At 46.8% G+C, this 25,277-nt stretch overlaps 2 protein-coding genes across 6 annotated transcripts in view; one reads left to right on the top strand and one right to left on the bottom strand.

Annotated features, from left to right (window-relative positions):
• Window positions 1-8,090: 8,090 nt before the first annotated feature.
• HIVEP1 (HIVEP zinc finger 1) overlaps window positions 8,091-25,277 on the top strand; it is a 130,151-nt gene continuing 112,964 nt past the window's right edge. For 2 of the 5 annotated variants that reach the window (XM_065912202.1, XM_065912198.1), the window contains exons 1-2: window positions 11,891-12,012; window positions 15,647-15,789. In XM_065912202.1, the coding sequence (XP_065768274.1) occupies window positions 15,750-15,789 (40 nt within the window). In that variant the 5' untranslated portion in view covers window positions 11,891-12,012; window positions 15,647-15,749. Of the gene's footprint in view, window positions 8,833-11,890; window positions 12,013-12,450; window positions 12,584-12,694; window positions 12,826-15,646; window positions 15,790-25,277 lie in introns of those variants that run through there. The other 3 variants (XM_065912200.1, XM_065912199.1, XM_065912201.1) reach the window with 3 other exon arrangements.
• On the bottom strand, window positions 12,303-13,365 carry LOC136151245 (zinc finger protein ZIC 5-like). Its single transcript, XM_065912188.1, has 3 exons — window positions 13,045-13,365; window positions 12,737-12,873; window positions 12,303-12,621 (listed from the first exon to the last, which is right to left on the bottom strand). The coding sequence occupies exons 1-3, from the start codon at window positions 13,363-13,365 to the stop codon at window positions 12,303-12,305; spliced, it is 777 nt and encodes a 258-aa protein (XP_065768260.1).

Here is a 25,277-nt window from a genome sequence, read left to right as displayed (position 1 = left end):
CTGTATTTAGGGAAGCAGCTGATGATAGCACTGGAAATGCACACTTGGACCGCGTGGTGGTTTGAAAGCCAGCTTGGGAATGTGGGCTTCACCTTGTAGTTGGGAGCCCCTGGGTTTCTTCAGTTACATGATCAAAGCATTATTTTTAGGAGATAATTAGTGGCTGATTAAGGGAAGCTCGGAATGTTTGGACTCTAGCCCTATCTTTTCCAAGTTGTTTTCACGATGGACAACTGTGTTCTCTCTCCAGACACCCTCCAATGTTAATATTGGCAACTCTGAGCACTGCTGAATTAATCTACTATTGAGAAGTTTTTTTTTTTTTTTTATTAAATGTAATGTAGGCTGCACTTGCTTTTCATCTTTAGAAATCTTTTCAAGAAAAGAGTAAGGAAAAAACAATTTTTAATGTATCACAGTGGGCTTCTACATTTTAGGATGATAGTAATTAAATCCCAAATCTTCTAAATGTGGGGGGGGGAAGCAGGGAGTTGGTGTTGGGAAAACAGGCAGGAGGGTGTTGGTTAATAGAAAATTGAGGGAATTAGAAAATTCGGTTAGAAATGATATCAGAATTGTGGGTTATGAGTGGTTGTAAAGAGGTAATTCTGATTTTAATTAGCCAGAGAATCTATATTCCAGAAGCCAGATGTCAGGGCAATACAACTTAGCAGGAAAATAGAGATTGTACGCAATCTCTATCTAAAGAGTTCAGTGTGCTTGTAAATATTAATAGAAGTAGTGATTGTAACTTAATTTAAGAGGGCAAATGTTCCACTCACAGACTTTATAGAACCAAAAAATAATATTGTCCTAGGTTTAAGAATAAGCCGTTCACTTCAAGTTCAGAAGCACAGACAAGACAGAAAACAGAGCAATAGAGTGGCAAGTACTTACAAGTATGGAGATAAATGCTTACTTAGAAAGGAATCCAATCACGTATCAATACTATGTAAGCGAAGAAATGAAGGAGGATACAATGGATATAGGAGAACACAAAAGACATCACACACAGTGAGGACAAAGAGGAGGAGATATAATGTTTAGTTATATACTTTTCTAGAAGCGGATACTTCCAGGTGACTTAGTAAGCACGCACTGCTCTTTCATAAAGCATCCCTGGGATTTAGGTTATGATTATCACCCCATTTTACAGATGAAAGAAAGAAAAGAAAATGAAGTCGCTCAGTCATGTCCGACTCTTTGCAACCCCATGGACTGTAGCCCGCCAGGCTCCTCCATGGGATTTTCCAGGCAAGAATACTGGAGTGAGTTGCCATTTCCTTCTCCAGGGGATCTTCCCAACCCAGGGATTGAGTCCAGGTCTCCCACACTTCAGGCAGACTCTTTACCATCTGAGTCACCAGACAAGATGAGGACCCTGCAAAATGCCTCTTAATAGCTTTCAATCCTAAAGGGAATCAATCCTGAATCTTCATTGGAAGGACTGATGCTGAAGCTAAAGTTCCAATCCTTTGGTCACCTGATTCAAAAGGCTGACTCATTAGAAAAGACCCTGATGCTGGGAAAGATTGAAGGTAGGAGGAGAAGGGGATGACAGAGAACAAGAAAACTGGATGGCATCACTGACTTGATGGACATGAGTTTGAGCAAGCTTTGGGATTTGGTGCAGGACAGGGAAGCCTGGCGTGCTGCAGTCCATGGGGTCGCCAAGAATTGGACACAACTCAGTGACTGAACTGAACTGAACTGAACTTTAGCACATCAATCTTAGGTTGCTCATTACTGATGTGTCTAAGTTGTAATTTGGCCATGATAAGAAACATTAATATCTCTTTCTTTTCTGGGATCTTTTTAACCTTGAAGAATGGTTCTTTTGATTTATCTGCTACACAACTGGTCAATGTCTCATGACAACCTCTCAATATGGCCATATATTTTAGATTAAAGGAAAAGTCAAGCAAGCTTCAAAGTTATCTTAGTAGCAAGAAATCCATACTCTTAAGATTATCTGCTAATATTTCTGCAGCATCCCCGAATTTCTTTCATAAATACTGCCCAAATTTATCCTGGCTCTCTTTGAATTTATGAAAACGAACACAAATAAAATATTTTCTTGTGACTTGTTGCAGAGTGGCAGCTTGGCCTTTTGAGAATGTGAATCACAGACCACTGTCACAAAGGAACTCGTGTTTGGAAACTTTTCTGAGTAATAATTGCTTGGGACAAGACTTTTTTCTAAATAACGAAATGAAAAGTTTCTTAATCTCAGTAGACATTTGAGTGGAAAAACATGTGTGAATTTGCTTTTAATGGAACCAAAACAGATATAAGATCATCAGATGCTCAGGACAGATACTTGTAAGGAATGATTATTGAAGCGGTAAAAATCAATTTTTGGAAAAAAATTCAGAAGCTACTGCCTTCTTTCTCCCAAACACACTTTAGGGTGCTTTTAGAAGAGCTCCTCTTAGGGAAATGTCTGATTTACCTTTCCGTAAGTCATTTTATTTTGTCCCACAGGGGTGGACTGTGGAACTTTCTGAGACAACAGGCTTATGAAACTGCTGTGTGTGCAGTGCTCAGGAGGGAGGAACTGTTTTGACTCCCTTGTTACTATGTGAGGGGTGGAATTTTGCAACCAGAAGGTTCCACAACAGTTGGGAGTGACAGTTGTAAAAGTTGCAAGCAGAAGACAAATGTGTGTCCTGTTACTCCTGCTCGGAGACTACATACCATGACTGTGCCAAGATTTTCTGCTTGCATCAGTATTTTTTATAATTACCGAACCTCGTGTGTGCATAATCCATTGGTAGCCAAAAATCTTAGAAATGATAACTCCACCTTCCTTAGGTAGAGCCTGACTGGCAGATATTTACTCTGTACACACACACACACACACACACACACTCACACACACCCTTATATAGATGATTTACTATAATCCTTGTTCCATTTCCTGCCTTCTACTATAGATTAAGCTCCATCTCCTCTTGCAGAATTAAAATAGCTGAAATTTAAAAAGTACTCAAAGCATGTTAAAGTTTACCATGAGCTATTATTGTCCTCTTCTTAGTGGCTAACTTTTGTCTTTTATTTCCTTGCTGAGCACTTACTTGTATATTGATATGATTTTTGCTTTTATACAGTCCATGCTGTCTATCACCCTTTCTCTAACTTTTCCCAATTTGGACTTTGATTCTCCATGCCTGGGTTCTGCTGTTTATTGATACCCACAGATATTTTGTGACAAAATATCTATGGGAAAGAGGAACTACTATGAAAAGAAGATACCAATAAACTCAAAATCATAGACTGAACCATGGGCGTTTACAAACAAAATGAAATGAAATAATACAGAGTAGGACAGCATCGAGTTTGGGGAAGGGGAAAAAAGGATAAGTTTGAGTTATCTATCAGAAGCATTTCAGTTGCAAAATTTCATCCAGTGAGCAGGCATCTAGAGAAAACTTTTTAGAGCCCCCAAACAAGTAGAAAGCCAGAGGCTGGTGAGTTTGGGAGCAGTAAAGGTTTGGGGTGGCAGAGATGGTAGGTAGTGTGGGAAGTATATACATGGGGTGTGCTTGGAGATAGAGGGTACCTTAGAGTTGGTAGGGGTGGAATTGTGGGCTGGTAGTTTATTTACAGGAAGAAAAGTTTACTTATACCCATGTTATCATCAGGAAACTTGAAATGCTTTAATGTTGTGTTGAATCTACACCCAGTGGACCCTTAGACTGAGGCTGAAATGCCATAATTATAGATAGGCATGCACGCTCAGTCACTCAGTCATGTCCAACTCTTTGCGACCCCGTGGACTGTACCTACCAGGCTCCTCTGTCCGTGGGACTTTTCAGGCAAGAATACTGGAGAGGGTTGCCATTTCCTACTCCAGGAGATCTTCTGGACCCAGGGATTGAATCGGCGTCTCTTAAGTCTCCTGCATTGGCTGGTGAATTCCTTACCTCTGCACCACCTGGGAAGCCCAATTATAGATATAACCCCCCACTAAAATGAAAATATGCCAGGGATAACCTAATAACCTGGTGTATTTTGAACTTAAGATATAGCATATAAAATATTTTTAAACCTGAAAACATATATATATATTTAAGCCTGAAATCTGGTTCTACTAGAGAGAACATCATGGTGGGAATTCAATCTCAAAGAGGAGAAAGGGAACTTGAAAAAAAAAAAAGAAACAAACACATTATCTGCTGCAGAACTCTGTGTAGGCCACACCTGCTCTCCTAGCCTAGATGGCTCCAGGGGTGGGGGTGGGGGTGAAAAGGAGAACTCAGACTCCCTAGGAGACAGCAGGACCAGGGGTCCAGGGGGTGGGCTCCACTGCAGATGGTGAGGGTCTCTGTAAGGCCAGATGTGATTCAATCTGGACATGTTACTTAACCTCTAAGCTTGAGTTCCTTCATCAGGAAGGCCTGCATAACAACCCTTTCTGTAGCTATGAGTCATGATTTTTAAAGTCAACTTTATTTTACATTTACAGAAAGCTTATCAAGATTGCACAGAGAACTCCTGCATACCCTCATCCAGTTTCCTCCACTGTTGACATTTTTATATCACATTCGATCAGAAACAAAATGCCATGAGTACATTACTATTAACTAGACTCCAGCCTTGATTTGGATGTGACCAAATTTTTCCATTAATGTCCTCTCTATTCCAGGATCCCGTCCAGAGCACCATGTTCCATTTAGTTATCAGGCCTCCTTGGTCTCCAAGACGCTCCTCGATATTTAAAAGGTAATTAAGGTTAAAGCACACTTAGTAGAGAGCTGGAGAAACAATAAGGAATTTGTCATATATATATGACATATATATATTAAGTATATATTTATAACTATAAGTTTAGAGGATATTTTAAACACTTTAGAAATATCAACTCATCCAATCCACATAACATATCTATGAATACTCCAGTTATATCCACTTTACAGATGAGAAAACTGAGATTCGGGGCTTCCCAGGGGCACTAGTGGTAAAGAACCTGCCTGTCACTGCAGGAGACATAAGAGACGTGGGTTCGATCCCTGGGTTAGGAAGACACCCTGGAGGAGGGCATGGCAACCCGCTTCGTTCTTCTTGCCTAGAGAATCCCTCGGACGGAGGAGCCTGGCGGGCTACAGTCAATGGGGTCACAAAGAGTTGGACACAACTGTTGTGCCTGCTCTGCCTTAGCGCACACACACACAGTTAGTGCTATCAATACTGGCATAAGTGTGAATTAAATCATTGTTCTTAAACCTGGACGTGTGTGTGTGTACACTCAGTCACTCAGACATGTCTGACTGTTCCCAGCCCTGTGGACTGTAGCCTGCCAAGCTTCTCTCTCCGTGGAATTTTCCAGGCAAGAACACTAGAGTGGGTTGCCATTTCCTACTCCAAGGGATCTCCCCCTGACCCAGGGATTGAACCCACATCTCCTGCATCTCTTGCATTGGCGGGTGGATTCTTTACCACTGTGCCACCTGGGAAGCCCCCAAACCTCAACATGGTTACATTTAAAGTCATTTTCTCTTTCTATTCCTCAAGCATCGCACCATCCCAACTTTGCCATTTTCATCACACAACCTACCAAGTTCTCAAAACTTGAAACGATGGACTTTTTTGTCACTCCTTTTTCTTCTTTGTTCCACAGAGGTACAATGTGATAGAATTACTGTGATGTTTTTCAGAAACTATAATCTGTGAACTTTAGCATCTTGTTTTTCTCTGGGTTCCAATCACAGATCTACCCCCTTACTAGTTTTGTGGCCGCAGGCATATTATTTAACATTTCTAAGCCTTTGTTTCTTCATTTGTGGTACGGGTTTATGGTGGAGAGTGAGTGGGTTTATACAGGAAAGCCTGGTAAGTTATAAAGTCTCAGTAATTGTCAATTACATCCACCACCACTGCTGCTACTATTTCTACCGCTGCTGATACAAACAGAACTCTAACAACTTCCGGGATACAAACACCATCTACGTGCGTGTGTGCTCAATCTCTGACTCTGTGCAACGCTATAGACCAGAGCCTGGCAGGCTCCTTGTTCCGTGGGGAATCTCCAGGCAAGAATACCGAAGCGGGTTGCCGTGCCCTCCTCCAGAGGATCTTCCCAACCCAGGAACTGAACCTGAGCCTCTTTTGTCTCCTGCATTGGCGGGTTCTTTACCACTAGCACCACCCGGGAGGCCCCACTATCTGCTGCAATGGCCCACACAAATACTACTCTATTAGTGCCCATACAAATGCTACTAACACTATTTTTTGGTGACACAGATACACAGACTGTCCTGGACTTAGGATGGTTTGACTTACATTTTTTTTTTTTTTAACTATAAAATAGTGCAAAAGCAAGATTCAATCAGAATCATACTTTTTCAGTTTGATCTTTTCCCAGGCTAGCAATTCACACTACTATAGCGCTGGGCAGCGGCACAGCTCTGTCAGCGACATCATCAAGAGGGTAAACGAGCAAATACATACAGTCACTCAGGTTTTCACTTTCAGTACAGTATTCAATAAATTACATGAGATATCCAAAACTTTATTATAAAATAGGCTTTGTGTTAGATGATCTTGCCCAATTGTAGACTGGTGTAAGTGTTCTGAGTATATATAAAGTAGGCTAGGCTACACTCTTCCTGGACTCTGCCTGCAACACAGGAGTTATGGGTTCAGATTTGATCCCTGGGTTGGGAAGATCCCCTGGAGAAGGGAATGGCTACCCACTCCAGTATTCTTACCTGGGAAAATCCCATGGACAGAGGAGCCTGGCGGGCTGCAGTCCACGGGGTTGCAAAGAGCTGGACACGACTGAGCGCACACACAAAGCTAAGTTCTGATGTTCAGTAGATTAGGTGTATTAAATGCATTTTTGACTTATGATATTTTCAACTTACGATGGGTTTACTGGGCACAACACTACTATGAATCAACGAGGATCTGTGCTACTACTATCTCTGTTGATACAGAAGTACTACTGTTATTACTACTGTCATTAAAAATACTACCATGATAGATTCTAAATCCAGCAGATTTAAATTTTCCTTTAAAAGGTCATTCTCAGTCCAAATGTCTCAAAAGAACATGCAGGATCATGACTTAATTCCTTCCTAAGGATGCTCAAGAAGGCTTTCCCCAAGGCATTCAGTCTTCAAAGTTCACATCTCACTAGAGAGAACACATTCTTCCCACTGGACTGGGAGTGACAGGCGAATGCCTCTCATTGGGGGCATTCATGGCCTCTTGCTCCCTCTCAAAAGTACCCTAGTTGGGAGGCTGCATTTATATGGCCACCCTTCTTTTTTCCATATTTACTTTGACCTGTGACTCTAGCCAGAAAATCCATCACACATGTTCACTTGCTCTCACCTTCAAGCTATTTCCCTTGTCTGGAATGCTATTCTCATCCTATTACCAAATCATGAACGTTCTCTCCTTCAAAATCCTACTCAGAACTCACCCTCAAGATGAAACTTTCTCTGATAATCCTGCCCTTTACCCAGCCCAGAAAGCTCTCAGCAATCATGTAAGTAACTGTATAACTTTAATTGGCTCTGTTTATAAGCTTCTTCTTGTATCTTTTTTTCCCCTCTAGGTATTTTTTCCATGTGTTTATTCTGTCTCCATTAATTTGTAAACTCCCAGAGGGCAAGGCCTGAACACAGGTCGGTGTTGGCATAAAGCGAATGAATAGTCAGGGCTGAATGGCAGACTGTACAATATTTGATTGCTAATCTATTAAAAAAAAAAAAAAGCATCCTTTGTTAGTGCTCTGTTTGTGATGGTCCTGAGACTGCTAACCTAATGTAAAAATGCATTCAGTTTCTGCTAGTGTCCAGCAAGGATAAAATCAACAGTTATAAGCTTTTCATAAAGGGGGGGGGGGGGAGGGTGCTGGGAGACTCTAACCTGTAAGAGCGGTATAGAAAGAGCATGTTATTACCCAGTTTATATTCTTCAGATGGCTCAGGGGTGAACAATCTGCCTGCAATGCAGGAGACTTGCAGGAGACACAAGTTCGATTCCTGGGTCAGGGAGATTCTGGAGAAGGAAATGGCAAACCACTCCGGTATTCTTGGCCTGGAGAATCCCATGGATGGAGGAGCCTTGGAGGGCTATAGTCCATGAGGTCGCAAAGAAGTCAGACACGACTGAACGACTCAACAACAACAAATGTTCTTCAGAGGTAGCTTGTCTCTTCCAGGCTGCAGGTCTATTTTAGAATGGAAATCACATTTACTTTCAAAATTGAGATCAGAAAACCAAACAAAGCCTGAGAAAACATGCACCACCACCTTGTTGTAAGTTTGTGCTGAGTGGAAGGAAAATGAATCTAATTCAGAAGGCCTCATTTTTTTTTTTTTTTTTTTTTTTTCGGTGTGAAGTCTAACAGAAAAAAATGCCACATGGCCCGGCTCCCTGGGATTAACTAGATTGGCGGTTTGTTCATTTCAGTCCAGGTAACAAAAGGGAAGTTTGGGACGGACAGAAGCTCCTTTCTCAGAGCCGGGGCTGAGAAGTGGGCATCCTCCACCGTGCCCACCTGCTTCCCTCCCTTCAAACCGGCATATAAAAGTGCCAAATATCTGTGTATCACTCTGGGCGCGGAGCCCACGGTCTGAACCCAGCGGAGGCGGTGCACCAGATAACATCAAAGCCCCAGGCAGGGGCCAGAAAAGGGGGGGTGCAACAGCAGACGAGGGAGCGAAGCGCCTCCCCCTAGCATTTCCTCTCACGCCCACTTCCAACCTAGGAGGCTTTTGGTTTCTGCTTTTGTTGTTTTTAAAAATTAAAAGTTAAACCCAGGAAGCTGTGGATCAGAGTTTTGTTTGGTTGTTTTGTTTTTTTTGCGTGGCAGTCCGGGTAAGTTTTCTCTCGGCCCTTTGTCCGGCTGGGGAAGGAGAGCCGGGCGCCGGGGGGCGGGAGGTGGGCACGGTTGGCAGAGCGCGCGGGGCAGGTCTCGTCGCCGGGTCGCCCCGAGGAGGCGGAGGAGGGGATTCGGCCGGTGGACGGGAAGAGCCCGGCGCGCGCCGAGGGCGGAGGGTGAAGGGGAGGGCCGGGCGGCGGCGTGACCCGGCGGCTGGCGGGGAGGAACCCCCGGGATCTCCGCGTGGCGCTGGCGCTGCCGGGCCGCGCGCTGGGCGGAGGGCCGGGGCCGCGGGGCCGCGCCAGGGGGGCGCCCGAGCCGGGCCGGGCAGCGCGGCCGCGTGGGAATCCGGGGCAGGGGGCGCGCGGGCGGAGGCGCGGGGCGCGGCGGGGCCTTGGGGTCCCCCGACGGAGCCCCGGGGGCCGGGGCGGGGGGAAACTGGTGTTCTCCCCAGATTCTGTGCAGGGAGACCGTGTTCAGAGCCTGCCAGGGCCACTGCCCTCACGTGAACCCCAGTCCCCGAGGGGGACTGAGCGCTCGCGCGGCCCGGGGGTGCGGGGGTGCAGGCAGAGAGGATCGGGACCCTAGGAGCCCCCCCGCCCTTTATTTTTGAGTACGGTGTCCTTCCCCAGTGTTCCAGAATTTTTGACAGTTCAAACTGCTTTTTACCATTCCCATTTCATCATTTCCCTTCTAGTTCAAGGGAAAAAAGTTTCCCCCCCACATTCCGTTTATAAGATATAATTTGAGAGACTGTATTTAATTTGCCACAAATGATTAAAGGCGACTCTAGCTACCTTATAGTTTAGTTGGAGTCCCCTGCAGTCTGATGACTAGGAAGTTAGAATTGTAGGCAGAATTAGGAAAAGAAACTGCACCTAGAAAATTCGGAAATAGAAAATGGGGAAATGTGTCTGTTTCAGAAAAAAGATTACTATTGATTTGATCTCAAGAAAGGCAAATTGTGAATAGTCCATTGCAGAAAAAACTTAACTGAAATGACAACATTAATCTATTACAACTCCAAATCGCATATTTAGTTAAAAGAGAGTTCACTGCAATGCCAAATCCCATATAAACCTTGTGTTCACACTATGTATTTGTTATGGTAAGGGCCATTGGGTTAAAAATGTAATTTTGACTTAGCCAGTGACACAAAATAGAATCGATAATCATCAACTTACCTTAATTTTTATCCTCTGACAGATTTATACTTTCACATTTAAGTGGATGTTTGTTTTTTTTTTCATTCAGGTTTCAAAATTATATTTACAAACGTTTTGTGATTGCAGTCCATTAGATGTCAATTAAATTTCATGACAGAGATGATTTTATCACATCGAAAATGAAAAAGATTGTATTATTTCATTGCAAGGTTGGAGGTGTAGTGTGCTAAACATTATTTCAAATTGAGGTAGCTGTTGGCTGATCTTTGTTTTTGTGACCAAATCTAGTTTTTAATGGGCATATTCTTCCCTTTACATGACATTAATTTGGTTACAAGCTGGCTATTATTGAGTATTCCATTTTTAGTCATTCACATTCTGGTGCATTAAGCTTTTCTAAGCTCAGCTGAGCTAGAGGTAGGATTTCCTCCCGGGAATTTTAGGGGTCAACCCTAGCAAGGAAAACCTAGATATCTTTATGGAAGCCCCAGGGAACAATTCAAGTTTGCACAGATGGCCAGCAGAGTGGGTGTACGGTCGTTCAGCATTTTTATTCCTTAAAAGGGGAAAGCACTTTGGTTTTTATATGAGAATTTTTTCTGCAACAATTTTTTTTTGTTTGTTTTACCTTATCCCTCCCAAGTTGAGCGTGGCTCCGTTAACCAGTCTTTTATGCCTGCTTCTTTAGGGATATATGTGGAATTTCTGAGCCCCAGACTTTAAACCATAAAGACCTACCGTTCTTTAGGTCTAACCCTGAAAACCTTCGCCGTTACCCTGGTCCATCCCCTCCTGAGTCCTTAGAGTTCCAATCCTTGCTTCCTCTATTGCTTTTTCCCCCTCCTCTATAGCTTTCTAGCACCCGAGGTCAAACTCTGGTTTATGGTAATTACTCCCTCTTCTTTCTCGCTTTCTCGCGACCCTGGGGCCAAATCGCCTGCTCAGCCCCGAAACCCCTTCTCCAGACCCCAAAGAGCCTTCTCCTCTCGGCCCCTGAACTGTCAAAGCGGAGCCCTAAGGGTTAAACTGCGCTCGCAGCCCGGGCTCTGGGAAGCACCGGCGGGCGCGGCCGTGGCCTCTGGAATAACCTTGGCTTTCCTCAATCTTTTAATAGAACATCCGCCACCAAAGCGTGGTTTCAGTTCAGGGTTAATAATGTGTCCCCTTCCACCCTTTAACCCAACACCCCGCCCCCCCTCCCGTTTTTTTTTTTTATAAAGTTGTTTTTCAAAGTTAATGAGTTTCAAGTTTCACAATGACTTTCTCCTTCCCTCCACGCGTTGCTGAGGAAACCCCCTTGGGGTCCCCCCCCGCCCCCGGGCCCGCCCTCTCCCCTCCCCCTCCCCCTCCCGGCCGGGGCGGGGGGCGGGGCTGGGGGACCCCATGACGTCAGCGGGCCGGCCCACATCCTGCTTTAGGAAAGTGAAGAGCCGGTACCGAGCCGCCGCCGCTCCGCCCGTCCCCGCCCCTCTCCCCGGCCCAACCGCCCCCCCCGCCGCGCGGCCCGGCCGGGCCTGCCCGGGGCCGCGTGACTGGCGGGCCCGCCCCTGCGCCCCAGCCGGGCGCCAGTCCCCGAGCCGGCGCGACCCCGGGCTCCCGCCCCTCGCGTCCCTAACTCCGCCCCGGGCCCCCCGCCTCCCGTCCCTGCCGCGGCCGGGCGGGGCGGAGCCGCGGCCCCGGGCTCGCCCGGCCGGGGAGACCCGGGACTCCGGTCGGGCCCCGATCCGGGGCGCCCAGCCCGCCCCTAAGCCAAGGCCGGGCCCAGCAGCCGAGCCAGTCCGGCCGGGCCGCCGCGCCCGAGGGTGACCCCGCCGGGGGACGCCCCCCAGCCCCGCCCGCGCGTCGCAGCCGCGGCCTCCCCGCCTCCCGCCCCCGGGGATCCCCTGCCGCCCCGCCCAGCCGCGGGAAAGCCTCCGACCTTCGCCCTCCCTCCCCCGCGCCGCCCCGGCCCGCGCTCCTCGCGTCGCCCCTAAAGACGCTAAACGTGCCCTACTCTGCCCCCGGGGAGAGGTAAAAAAGCCCGCGCCCGCCCTCCTCGACCCCCTTCCCGGCCCCGGGGGCGCCCACCCGCCCGCCCCGGGGGTCTGCCCGCCCGCCTCGCCGCGGTGCGCTCCCCCCCCGGACACCCGCTCCCCAGCGGCGGTCATGCCGCGGCCCCGGGCGCCGGCGAGCGCGGCCGCCTCTCCCGCCCGGCGCCTGCGGCCCCCGCCCGCGCGCCCCGCGCACCCCCCGCTGCCCCCCGGCCGGCTCCCCTGTTTAATATTTCAGAGCTGGGCGGCGAGAGTGCCAGTCGCCGGCCTTTAGTGGCGGCAGCGGCTGCTGCTGCTGCGGCTGCGGCTGCGGCTGGGGCGGCGGCGGCGGGGAGGGGGCCGGAGCCGGGGGTGGGGGGGCCCCGGGAGCCGCCGCGGGGGGAGGTTCTGTTTGTGTTTGGGGTTGTCAAGTGAAGGAGGGCGCCCAGCCGCCGCCGCCGCCGCCGCCGCGCGGGGGTCGCGGAGATTCCGAGCTGCGGCCGCCGCCATCAGCAGCGCAGCTCCGGGGCCGGCTGCAGCGGCGGCGGCCCCGCCGGGCGTCCTGGCAGCAGGTTCGGCGCGCGGGCTCCGCGGGCGGGGGGCGCTGCCGCTGGGAGGCGGGGGGGCGGCGGCGTGGGGACGGGGGTGGGGGCAGGACCACGTCCCTCTCCGCGGGCGCGCGAGTGTGTGTGTGTGTGTGCGTGCGTGTGTGTGCAACCGCCGACCTTGCAGAGGGGATGGCTGCGCGTGCGGGAGACACTTGCCACTTCTGGGCGCCCTCGCGGCCCGAGCTGCGGTCCTGCGAGCTGAGCAGGTACTGAGAGACCCAGCCTCCCCAGCCGCGGGCGCATTTTGCAAGAGGCTGGCGGTGGGGGTGGGGGTGGGGTGGGGGGGTGAGGGAGACCAGGCCTCGGCTTCCCAACCTCCCGGCTTTGTGGCTTGCTTTTTTTTTTTTTTCCCCCTTTCGTTCTTTGCTCGAAGTGCCTGTTTACTCCCAGCCACCTGGGTAGTTTTCTTTCCGGGTTGGGAGTACGCGTCCGCAGCACAGCGGGGTGGGTTGGGGGCGTGGGTCGGCTCCCGATCGCCCGAGGGTCGGGCTGGCGGAGGAGTTGCTGCTGGAGAGGGGAGGGGACGGGAGGGGAGGGGGCGGCGGCGGCGGCGAGGAGGAGTCTCCGGGCTGCCGCGCTCGCCTCCTCGCGTCCTGTTCCTCCTCCTGCCGCTCTCCGCATTCACTCTGGGCTCCTTCCTGAGCTGGCACTTCCATCCCTCCCCCCCCTCCTGGCATGCGAAGCGCTTTGTTCAGTGCAGCGTTGCAGAGGGGTTTTCCCAGGCTCCGCCCTCCACATTCATTCATGTTTTTTCTCCTTGCAACTGTCTTTACGCTTTTTGATCGTCTCATGTTTTTGCTCCATGTAGTATTTATCTCTCTTGCTGTAAGGGAACGGGTTCATCCCTCATCTTCGTCGCTACAATGCTGCTGTCTTTGGAAATACTCAGTCCTCCTCCCCCTCTTCCCCCCACCCCAAGGATTTACACTGGGGTGGATAACTGGGGGCAGTGGGGAGGCAGTGAGCAAGGTAGCGGAAAGCTGTTACTGATTGGAAATTTGTATATGCAAATTGGAATATTTTCTGTGCAGGCTCCTCATCTTTTAGTGTCACGTGATTGAATTACAGTCGGAGTTCACGCTTTAAAAACTTCTAAATATCGTGACCATTTAAAAGCTTTAAGTTGGGAGTTGAGCATTCCTACAATTTATTCGGCCTTGACGTCTCTCAATTCTCTCTTGAATCAGCAGCTTCGTCAATTGAATGGTGGATGCTTTTAATGCAGGGCGTTGAGGAGCCATATCTTTTATAGATCATGTAGCACAGCGCTAGATGAAGTCCACAGTATTGGACCATCATATTTTATATTCTTTCCCATGCAGTTCAAAAATTGCAAGTAATGTTTTTGTACAGTGCCTGCATACAGCCTTATCAAGGATAAAATACTGAAGTTAATTATAGCCTTCTTTCCTTCTATTCTCTGCTGTATTGAAACCATAAATTTCTAAAACCTTATACTGGTTATTAGATACAGTCTTTCCCACACAGGCATTCTTAAGAAGAATTAATATTTGATATTTTTGTGTGTCAGCCGTAAGCAAAACATCCACATGGTTCCTCAACAACCCATTGAGGGGGGAAACTATTTCCTTGTTTTACAGTTGGGAAATCTGGTCCTCAGAGAGGTTAAATACCTTAAACGGGGCAGCACAGCAAGCTTTGAGCCCAGTCTGATTTGACACCAAAATATTTATTAATAGTTGTGACTTGTGCGATAGAGCCTCTTGAGTAAACCCCTGGAATAAGTCTTACCTCCAGCCAGGAAGTAAGCGCTGAGGGTCCCGGGGTCAGGTGTTGCCATGTTTCTTAGTTACTGACTATGGGCTCAGTTCCCTTACCTCTTTCTCTTTTAATTTTCTTATCTATAAAGTGGATAAATGATAGTTACCTAAGCAGTTACCATTAGGGTTAAATTAGGTAATGTGTAGGAAGTACATAGGCACACAGTAGATTCTCAATAAGTATTTGCTTTTTTTGTTTTCGTTCAGTATTGGATGTTATAAAAGTCTTAAAGCATTTCTGTTCCATTCTTGTGTCTTTGCTTAGCGATTAAACATAGTTTCATGTTCAGCAGCAGCATCACGGCCTTTGCTTATCAGTTGTATTGCAGGGAGTTAAAACTAAGATTTTAGCTCAAGGATCCTTGAGTATCTCCTGGGAATCTTTCTGGGAAAGAGATGATTTAGTTTTGGATTAGTGTTTTGGCATATTGTATTTGAAATTGCACTTTTTAAGATGTGTAAGTTAGGTCACGGTTTTGCTGCAGTAACAAATAACTCCCAGGCCTCAGTGCTTAAATTAGCAAAGATCTCTTTTATGTTTATGCTCCATGATCACGTTGCATTGGCAGGAGCTCAGCTCCGTGTTGTCAGACTTGCTGTCTAGAACAGTGCCTGTCTCATGGCAGAGGAGGAAGAGACCGCTGGGGGATCTTACTTTGATAACTAAACGCAAAGCCTGAAAATGATGCCTGTCTCTCCACTCACAGGTTATTGGCCAGAACTGGTCACACATTCTGGCTCAACACAGGGAGGCAGAAAGAACAGTCTCAACAGGAGCTTTAAATGGAAAACCACAATAGTGGGGGAACAGCCCCAGTGGCAACCACACTTATTTACTGAATTAACCCAGTAACACAGAGTGATTGAAACATGGTGCTTGTCCCTAAGAAATTTATAAATGGGTAGGCATGTACTGTATACGGCAAAACCCTATTGTAACCTGGTAATGTTGCTTTATTTAAAACACTGTTCACTGAATGTTTTCAGTATTTTTTTGTTAAAGGTACAGTGATTCCCCCCTCCCTCCCCCCACCATGTTCTTACTGGGGAGGCCCAGATAATGACAAAATGACATGTCCTGTGTTTAATTAAAGTTAGTAAGTCATCTCTTGCAGGGGCTTTCAGGTCGGTTACCTTTTGTTGAGTTTTAGAGTACTGCTGTATTATGCCATAACTTCTGAAGTGTCTTTTTCCTTCGAAAGTAGTGAAAAATAGTAGGACATGACTTTTTTTTTTTCTTTTTTAGCACATGGATTAATTGATGGACCTTGGGTTTATGGAGCTACCTTTTCATGACCTGCTCTTCCTACAGTTTCTAAGAAGAAAAAGGGGCCCCTGAATCAAAGAAGATGCCTCGAACCAAACAGATTCATCCCAGAAATCTAAGAGGTAGGGCTCTGCATTAGTGGGAAGGAGGGTTTGTAATAAGTCTTTGATCAAGTATCTCTTTGGTGGCAGCAAAGGCAGCTTGGTAGATGGTGACCCTTCCCGGTGGTGGGTCAGTTCCAGGACCCCTGTTCTCTTTCTCTCGTCCACTTCCTCTTGCCCTGCACAATTCCTGTTTCAGGAGATGCTTCATAAATATTTGTTGAATGAATTAATTGGATTCGACAGAATTACAATGCCTTCCCAACCATTAGGGTGGGTATTAGAGTCTGAGATTTACTGTCTCTCAACAGGCACCTTTTTGGGTTGAGGAATCTGAAATAAATGGTCAGCTCTTCTTTGCCAGCTGGATCACCTTGAATTACTTTTTTTCACCCCTCCCGCACACTTGTTTTGAGATTTATTTTTGTAGCAGTGTTATATTAGCTTGAGAAGTGGAGAGGCGTAGTTGACATTAACGCAGACCATTATGTGCAGAACTCAGAAAATAGGTACACAAATGTATTTTCTATAGGGAAGGGGTCAAAAAACATACATATATATGTGTGTGTATGTTTATTATATATATATTTCATATAAAAATGAACGTTTCCTTTTAACTGTGAAGAGGTTCTTTAGTGTTAAGAAAACCAGCTTATTTTAGCTTATTGTTTTAAAAGATTTGTATTGTTCTAATGTGTTTTATCCACTGGGAGCAGTAATTATCTTTTATATTTAACTTAGGAGATAAAAGTATAGCAGTGTTAAGCAAAGAACTGTTAAAGCAAATAATTCCAACCTGAGTAAAGTATCTTATGAAATATTTACTGTTACAGAAAAAAATATTCTCAAGCACATGCAAGGTAAGAAATGACTTAAATCAGACAAATTAATCAAGAATGTTCCTTGGCGAAATAATTCGGCCAGTACCCGTAAGGTGGTAGTTGAAAATGTGGCGAATCATGGTGCCTCCTTGAGTCTGCAAACAATACCTGTTTCCTGCCTAAGTGGGCTAGAGGTCTCTGCTGGCTCAGATGAACGCCTTGGCCCGAGTTCAAATCGATGATTCTAGCACCAGTGTTCAATGAGGTGAGGATTTAGAGGGAGTGCGCTGAGTGTTGTATGTTAGAGTCAGATGTTAGGGTCACATAGAAAATGTTGCAGACTGACTGTGTATTTGTCTGTCTCTGGCACTAGAATCTGAGCGCCCCCGAAGTCAGGACTTGGTCTCATTTACTTCTGTAGGCAGAGCCTCCATGCTCACAGCCAGCTGGGACGGGCGTTTGGAGTCCTTAGCCCAGCTTTTATAACTCATCTGTCCAGAGAAGGTGCCCTATTCCTATTGATCCATGTGCTGGAAGGCAACCTTGGGGCTGGCAGGGGCCCCAGCCCAGCACAGGTCCTCGCAGCTAAAAGGAGGCCATGTATTTGTTGCAAGAATGAATGCATGATTGATCTGAAAGTATCATTCATTAGGTCATAAGCACTAAATGCTTGTTTTTCATATTTAGAATGTATCTTTGCTTTTAAAAATTGGAGTCTAGTTGCTTTACAATGTCGTGTTAGTTTCTGCCCTACAACATCATTGCATCAGTCACAGGTAGGCTTAGAGGCCTCCCTCTTGAGGAATCCTCCCTCCCACCCCGCCCTCCGTCCCAGCCCTCTGTCTCACAGAGCACCAGGCGGAGCTCCCTGTGTTTCCAGCAGCTTCTCACTAGCTGTTGTGCATACGGCAGCGTATCCATGTCAGTATGTGTGTCTATGTCAGTATACACATGGTCAGGTATGTATGTCAGAGTCACTCTCTCAGTTCATCCCACCCTCTCCTGCCCCTGCTGTGTCCACGAGTCCGCTCTCTACGTCTGTATCTCCATTCATGCCATAAAATACATCCTTTATTATCTTCTAGATAACTTGGCTGTCCCGAGAAATGCAGATTTTTAGGCCGTAGTCTTTTCCTTTCTGTATCAAATGAGCGTACAGCTCAGTAGGTGTTCGCTGAACGTCCTCCTGTGTCCCAGGCCGCGGGGATGAAGTGGTCATCAGGGTCAGGGCTTGCGAGAGGACGCGGGGGAGAGAGCAGCCTTCCGGAGATTCCCTCAGAGCGCGGGCGTCCTGTTACACCGCAGTCTTGGGGGGTTGGTTTGCAGAGGGGCAGGGTGGGAAGGAAAGGTAACCTCTGAGCTGAGTTCTTAAGGCTGAGAGGTGACCCAGGAAGCTGTCAGGACTGCGGGAGTGCATTTCATCCTGGGGTAAGAGCTGGTGAAGCTGCTTGGGATCCAGGCTCGTCTAAGTTACGTCCATGAGTCCATGAGCATCAGAGAAAGCAGGAGGGAGGAGACCGGAGTAGGAGACCTGGGAGGAGTCAGGTTATGAAGATCCATGAAATGGGTCTGAATTCATATAGGATGGAAAATGAAGAGTTTTAATAGGAAAACGTGCTTGTTTTCTGGAATTAAGATGTTTTTAAAGTTCTCAACGAGAACTTGTGATAAATTGTGTTTGGGCCCATTGGTGAGAGTCTAACACATTGCTTGACTCAGGCAGTTATGATCTCTCACCCCCTGAAAAAAAGATCAGAGTGGATTAGCACAGATGATGAAAGTGACTTTGCTAAAGCCATGTGGCTGAACTGGCAGGTTGGCCAGGCCCAGGGGAGGGGGGCTCCGTGGACGGCGTGATGCTTGAGCCAGCCTGCTCCTTCACCTGAGGAGGAGGGGGCCAAGCTGCTCCTACTGGGGAAGCCCAAGTAAGCAAGCACAAAGACAGGATCGCCTTTACAGTCTCTGCTTCCCTTCTAAAAACATGTGAGGACTCTGTCCCCGGGCACAGTTTGGGGGTTAGAGTGAGCAAGTGAACGATGACTACGGAAATGAATTTTTCAGCATTTCTTGCTGACCCTTGAACAACAAGGTTTTGAGCTGCATGGGTCCATGTGTGTGTGTGTGGATATTTCTTAGCTGTGGGTTGGGTGAATTCTCAGGTGTGGAATCTCTGGGTACGGAGGGCTGACTCTCCTAGGCCCTTTTATTTACGAGACTTGGCATCCTCAGAGGGCGGTATTTCTAGGGGCCCAGACCCGGTACCCTGCAAATACCGAGGGATGACTGTGTTTTGCATCTCCGCTGTGGGGTACGTCTGAAGTACCACGCTTGCATTACTTTACCTGTACGCACTGCTTTGGCTTCCGGCAGCCCTGTCTCATGAAGCTAGCTCTGCCATGGGGAGAGACCAGCTCATCACTCACCCTCCGGGTGCTGTCCTCTCAGGGGTTTCCGTGAAACATGTCGCCTCTTTTGAGGCTTCCTCAGAAAATAGCCTGGGAAGTACTATTCTTGCACTTGGTCATTAAGCCAGTAAGTAAAACTTTATACTTAAATCTGAAATCATATGTTAATTATGCTTCCATGGCACTTTTCAAATATAATTTTTCTTTGGTTTATCATTGCTCCTTCAGCTGGGGTTAGTATAGTCACAGGGACGTGCAGAGTCACAGTATAAATGTATGCAACTTTCTAGAATGTGAAGTTTCCTTGGAACAAGCACGTATGTGTGTGTGTGGAGGAGTGTGTTTGTGTATTGAGGTGTCATTCATGTATATAGAAATACGTACAGGGCTCTGTCACGGAGAAGCGTAAACGATTTGGCTGGATTTAAATTGGGCACAGGCTTCCCTGGTGGCGCTAGTGGTAAAGAACCCTCCTGCAATGCAGGAGACACAACAGACAAGGGTTCGATCCCTGGGTGGGGAAGATCCCCTGGAGGAGGGCATGGCAGCCCACTCCAGTGTTCTTGGAGAATCCCAAGGACAGAGGAGCCTGGCGGGCTGCAGTCCATGGGGTCGCCCAGAGTCGGACAGCACTGAGCGACTTGGTGCACACGCAATCAGGCACGGGCTGTGCTCCCCTAAGGAGATGGCGTTGCATCTCTCTGATGCTGGAGGTTCTTCAGTGTAGGAGCAGGAGGAGATCTGGTGTGTTAAGGGTGGGACGTGAATTTGGGGCATACTAAGTCAGAGTTCTCTATCTGACGGCGGCCTGTCGCGTGTGAGAGTGGGGTTGGCTGAGTTCTGGTCTCTTCTCCTCGGGCCATGTAAACCAGGCCGGACCTTTGTCCTCGACGCCTGCCCAGTGTGTGTGTGTGTGTGCGCGCGTGTGTGTGTGTGTGTGTGTGTGTGTGTGTGTCGGGGAGAGGGGAGGATGGCGCCTTAACGGTGGCATTTCCTCTGTGAGGTTGAATAGCAATCTCTGAAGGGCATGAGAGGTGGGCTTGGTGTTGGAAGAAAGGCTGTATGTTGTTCCAGGCGAAGGGCTCCTGGCCGCCACGTGGGGGACGCCAAGGCCAGCTCCCGTCCTGGTGAACGTGAACGTGACCATGCCCCCGCCCCGAGCAGCCCTTCCCTACTGATCAGCGCCTTCCCGGGTCTTTACTGGGACTCCTGGGTAACGTGGAATGGAGGAACTGGGGACTTGCAGGGGCTCCATCTGTCCTCTTTAGATAAAGAGCTGTTTTTGTGTCTGCCAGTCACCACGGTGAAAGTTTCAAAGCTTTGGGGGAAAAAAAAAAAAAGAAAATAGATGTTAACCTTTTTTAGTTGTATTTGGGCCCAGGGTTTCAAAGGCTCATCGGTTTGAAGATTGGAAATCAGTGTGGAAAATACTGAGTATTAACCTTTGCAAAACACATTTTGAGAATTTGGTGGGGCTGTTTTTCATTTTTACTGGTTGAGTGCATTTGGCTCTGAACCCACTGCAGAAGACGAGGGCTTTTTTTTCCACTGCGAGCTCCAGCTGTATCATAAGGTGAGAAGTAACACTTAGGAGGGTGATCAGAGCGTGGCCGAGGCCCACACGTGGGGTCTGTGGACGCTCATCGCCTTGGAAGATGAGGTCCAAAGCCGCACGCTTAGCTGGGGCACGCTCGCCTCGCCCTGGCCTGGTTCTCCTGTGTGTCTGATGGACAGCCGTTCGCCATCTCCGGAGCTCAGCGCGCAAACCGAGCGTTTCCCAGCATTTCCATGTTGCCCATCTCTCTGGACGGTGCCCTTCCCCTTCTGCTCCACTGTTTCCTTACTCTGTGTGGGAGGTGTGTCTGCTGAAGAGGTCCCTTCTTGAAGTTTCCGCCCCTTTCCTCCTCTCCCCCGTCCCCCATCCCCAGGAAACAGTGGGTTTCCTTTGCTTGTGTCTACACGTGCCTTGTTGTACTTGTTATCCCATCCTAATTCTATAGGGACTTCACTGGCAGTCCAGTGGTTAAGACTTGGCCTTGCAACGCAGGGGATGTGGGTTTGATCCCTAGTCAGGGAGCTAAGATCGCGCATGCCTTGTGGCCACAAAATCAAAACATAAACCGCAGAAGCAGTATCGTACCAAACTCGGTAAAGACTTATTACTAGTAATTCTGTAGACCTGCCGTCTTAACTGGGTGAATCGTACGTCAGAAGAGACTGTTTGAGTCTTCTGTGCTCAACAAAATCACATTCATGTTAGCTTTTTAGCAAACTACAGGGCTCACGATGATTTGTACTCATGGAGTTTATGTTTTTGAACCTTGAATAGCAAATGCTTCTTATATTTGGTAGCCTCTGATTAAGAAACCTGTTCTAATAGAAATTTTGAAGCACTGCAAACAGATGAACCAGGTAGTTATTGCTAACTTCTGTCTCATGTGAAATTTTGCCATAGGATTTCTAGAGTTCATCCCCTTAGTACTTTTAGTTCATATGGGGTGAAGAGTTTGGCTTTATGCTATCACGTACTAGCCGGGTGGTCTTGGGCAGGCTGGGAGTGTTGGTTTCCTCTGAATGTAAAACAGAGATAACGTGTGTGAAGATTGGATGATGTGTAAGCATTTGGGACAATGCCTGACGCTGGATAGACACTCAGTCCAGAGACCTGTGTGCTACTTGCAGTGAAAAACTGGTTTGTGTCAGACTCGAGTTACGCACAGAACACCAAGGGATCCCCGTGTGAAGCGTCTGCCTGCGTTTTGGTAACAGCAAAGGAAGCTGTTTCGCGCTTAGCGTTGATCACTGGTATGCCTCCTCCTTGTCCTGACTGTTCAAGGCTTGGGATCTGGAAGAGAGAGGTCAGCGCAGACAGTCATTCGGGAAGGAAAATTCTTAGCCGATGTGCTGCCGCTGAACTCATTCAAACCTTAGCTCGTATTTTGAGAGCGCTGAGTGAAGTAAAACTGGTTGGTTGTTCTGTCTGCACGTAGTTTTCAGGCCACTGATTGTGAGGTCTTCTGTTTTATCATCATTGCATTGTTGTTAAAAATGACATCACCATCACGTGGGGGAGCAGTGACATACTCTGGTATTTCACTACAGATACATCTACCAAATACATCTGGTGGATGTGGTCCCATCTCTCCGCTCTCTGGCTCCTCCTGTGGGAGACCACAGAACCCAGCTGGGACCCCAGGCGTAAGCTCATCAAGTGACTGTTTGCATTTGCTATCAATGTGTTGATAGGAGCCCACTGGAGTGATTGTTTTGTAAAATCTGACTGTGAATAAAATCTTACGTTTTCTTGTTATGTGGGGATTATCTGATTGAGCTTTATGTATAGAATAAGTTGAATTTTGATGATTTTTCAGATGTAATTCCAGCTGCTTGTGCGGTGTTTTTTTTCACATTTGAATGTTAGGTCAGCACTTCTGTGCCAACAGCCTCAAGATTTGAGAAGTTAGAAATTTTTTAGGGCAAACCATCCCATTGCTTGTAAAAATAAATTCTGTATACGACTGTAGCCAGAAAGTAAATATATAACTGAAAATATAGTTTTGATGAGAAAGGTGAGAAAGCAGTTGCATTTATTAGGAACTTTCATGTAAGTAGTTGGTATTATTTTTTTAGTTTGATGAGTGTAGAAATAGAAGAATAGACTGAATATAGCAAGCCACTTATTTTTCTTTATTTCAGATAATTATTTTTGGGCTCATGTTGAGAGCTTATCTGATGCTTTTTGAATGCTTATTAACATTAAGCAAATGCTTTTCTCTTTTTAAGAGCAAATACAAAATGTAATAATGTGATTAATCAGAGTAATGACTTTATTTTAGAACATCATTGCAGAAAATATGTTCTGATGAGGAATAATTTTATCTTACCATAGAACAGAAAAATACATAATATTCTTAAAACCCCTGGTCATACACATAGATGTTAAAGCCACACATTTTAGAATGCTATATAATTTAAGTGAGTCTGGGCTAAAGTTGATTCTTGTGTTATCTGAAAAAATATTTTATAAATTAAGCACCTTATTTTTTTCATTTATATATTTAGTTCTTTTAAAACATTCAAACAGTATTTTGAATATTCAGTTCAGTTCAGTTCAGTTGCTTAGTTGTATCCGACCTTTTGCGACCCCATGGACTGCAGCACGCCAGGCTTCCCTGTCCATCACCAACTCCCGGAGCTCAAACTCATGTCCATCTAGTCAGTGATGCCATCCAACCATCTCATCCTCTGTTGTCCCTGTCTCCTCCTGCCTTCGGTCATTCCCAGCATCAGGGTCTTTTTCCAGTGAGTCAGTTCTTCTCATCAGGTGGCCAAAGTATTAGAGTTTCAGCTTCAGCATCAGTCCCTCCAATGAATATTCAGGACTGATTTCCTTTAGGATTGTTTGATTTCCTTGCAGTCCAAGGGACTCTGAAGAGTCTTCTCCAACACCACAGTTCAAAAGCATCAATTCTTTGGCCCTCAACTTTCTTTATAGTCCAGCTCTCACATCCATTCATCACTACTGGAAAAACCATAGAATATTAATAATATCCCAATGACAAATGATAGGAAGCTCTTCTTTTGAAGCACTGGATGTTTGTAATACTGTTAGCCGCTATTCACCATAGCACTACAGCTTATCACTAAATAGAATCCTTTCTTCTCAGTACTCAAATCATTATTTTAGAAGAAAGTTCTTTCTGACCATTAAGCTTAAGGTTTATACTTGGTGCAATATTGCATTAACTTTGAACTTTTTTAAAAAATAACTTTAAAAGGAAGACTTTTCAGAAGGTTCTTAGATATTTCCTAGAATAACTTGTGTTCTAGAATATTCTAAGGCTGTGCTGTCTTGCAGAAGTACTCAGCAAGTACGTAGAGATCCCAAAAAAGTTGGCTGCTGTGTAATTGACTGGAATTGCAGTCACAAAATACAAGGTGGAACTATAGTGGTCTAAGAGTTATCCCCACTTTATTGATGCAAAAGTTGATTTTTATGGTGCTCAGGTGCCTGTGTGATTAGAGTATGAGTGTGCTCAAGTGCATTTATTGTTTTATATTTTGAAGTGTGCATATTTGTATGTGTGCTTAGTTATATGTGCTTGTCTTCCAACTCTTTCAGATTCCCCAGTGAAGAAAAAGATAACAATCAGCATATAGCCATTTAATATTCCCGTATCCAAATAGGAGTTGATTAAACATATGGGGCAGTGTTTGATAGTTTAAAAATCAATAAAAATGATCTGAGCTACTACACGGGGACCTGGAAGGTGGTTAAACAGTGCCAGGGAACTCTCTCTCCCATCTCTCGTTTCTCATATGTCTTTCCAAGAGAATTCCTAAATTTTACAGCTGGGAGAGGATGAGCCTTAGATACTTGGTTCGTCTTCCTCATTTTACAGATGAGAAAGTTGGGCAGAGAAGTTTAAGTGAATTGATCTTCAGCAGCTATTTAGTGTCTTGCTTGAGCTGATATTTGTGGAGGGGTCTTTAAATTTTTTGTCTTAATCGTATTGATTCCCTTAGTTATAGTTCATTGTGGGCCAGTAGCAAGAGGGAGTTTGTGTATCATCTTTATGCTGAGAAGAGCTAGCCCACCCCCAGGTCTGGGTACTTGGCTCTAGTCAGCGTTTATATGTTTGCTTGTTTAATCCTTATAACCATGTGAGATGGCTGCCGTTACTTCCCCCGTTTTATGGGTATGGGAGTGAGGTGCAGAGAAGTTGTGGGTGGCCCAGGGTCCCACAGCCTGGAGTTTAATGTGCTCGTAACTGTCATCCATATAGGGCTTCGTAGGTGGCTCAGGGGTAAAGAACCCGCTTGTCAATGCAGGAAATGCAGGGGATGTGGTTTTGGTCCCTGGGTCAGGAAGATCTCCTGGAGGAGGGCATGGCATCCCACTCCAGTATTTTGCCTGGAGAATCCCATGGACAGAGGAGCCTGGCGGGCCACATCCATGGGGTTGCAAAGAGTTGGACATGAATTAGCAAGTGAGCACGCACACATGCATGTCATGCTTCTGCTTGTTCATGTTGATAGTAGAAAGAACTTCCCAGATTAGAGCAAGAGTTTGGAAATGCTGTTCACCCCAGTTACAAAATGGGGGGCTTCCCAGGTGGCTCGGTGGTAAAGGATCCATCTGCCAATGCAGGAGACACAAGAGACATGGGTTCGATCCCTGGAGGAGGAGACGGCAACCCACTCCACTATTCCTGCCTGGAGGGCCTGGCGGACTCCTGTCTGTGGCGCCTCAAAGAGTCGGACACGACTGAGCGTAATGGCA

Source organism: Muntiacus reevesi, chromosome 20 (genome assembly GCF_963930625.1).
Source record: "Muntiacus reevesi chromosome 20, mMunRee1.1, whole genome shotgun sequence".
NCBI lineage: Eukaryota > Metazoa > Chordata > Mammalia > Artiodactyla > Cervidae > Muntiacus > Muntiacus reevesi.
The sequence above is the reverse complement of the archived record's forward strand: the minus strand, read 5'-3'. Positions and strand labels throughout refer to the sequence as shown.

What these genes read in the sequence shown, in the direction of transcription:
- LOC136151245 (XM_065912188.1), bottom strand. Translation starts at nt 13,365, where the DNA reads ATGAATGAATGTGGAGGGCGGAGCCTGGGAAAACCCCTCTGCAACGCT. An exon ending in CCCCGCTGTGCTGCGGACGC is followed by an intron (nt 12,874 to 13,044) that starts GTACTCCCAACC and finishes CCCCACCGCCAG; the next exon opens with CCTCTTGCAAAATGCGCCCG. An exon ending in GCAGCCATCCCCTCTGCAAG is followed by an intron (nt 12,622 to 12,736) that starts GTCGGCGGTTGC and finishes CCCGCCTCCCAG; the next exon opens with CGGCAGCGCCCCCCGCCCGC.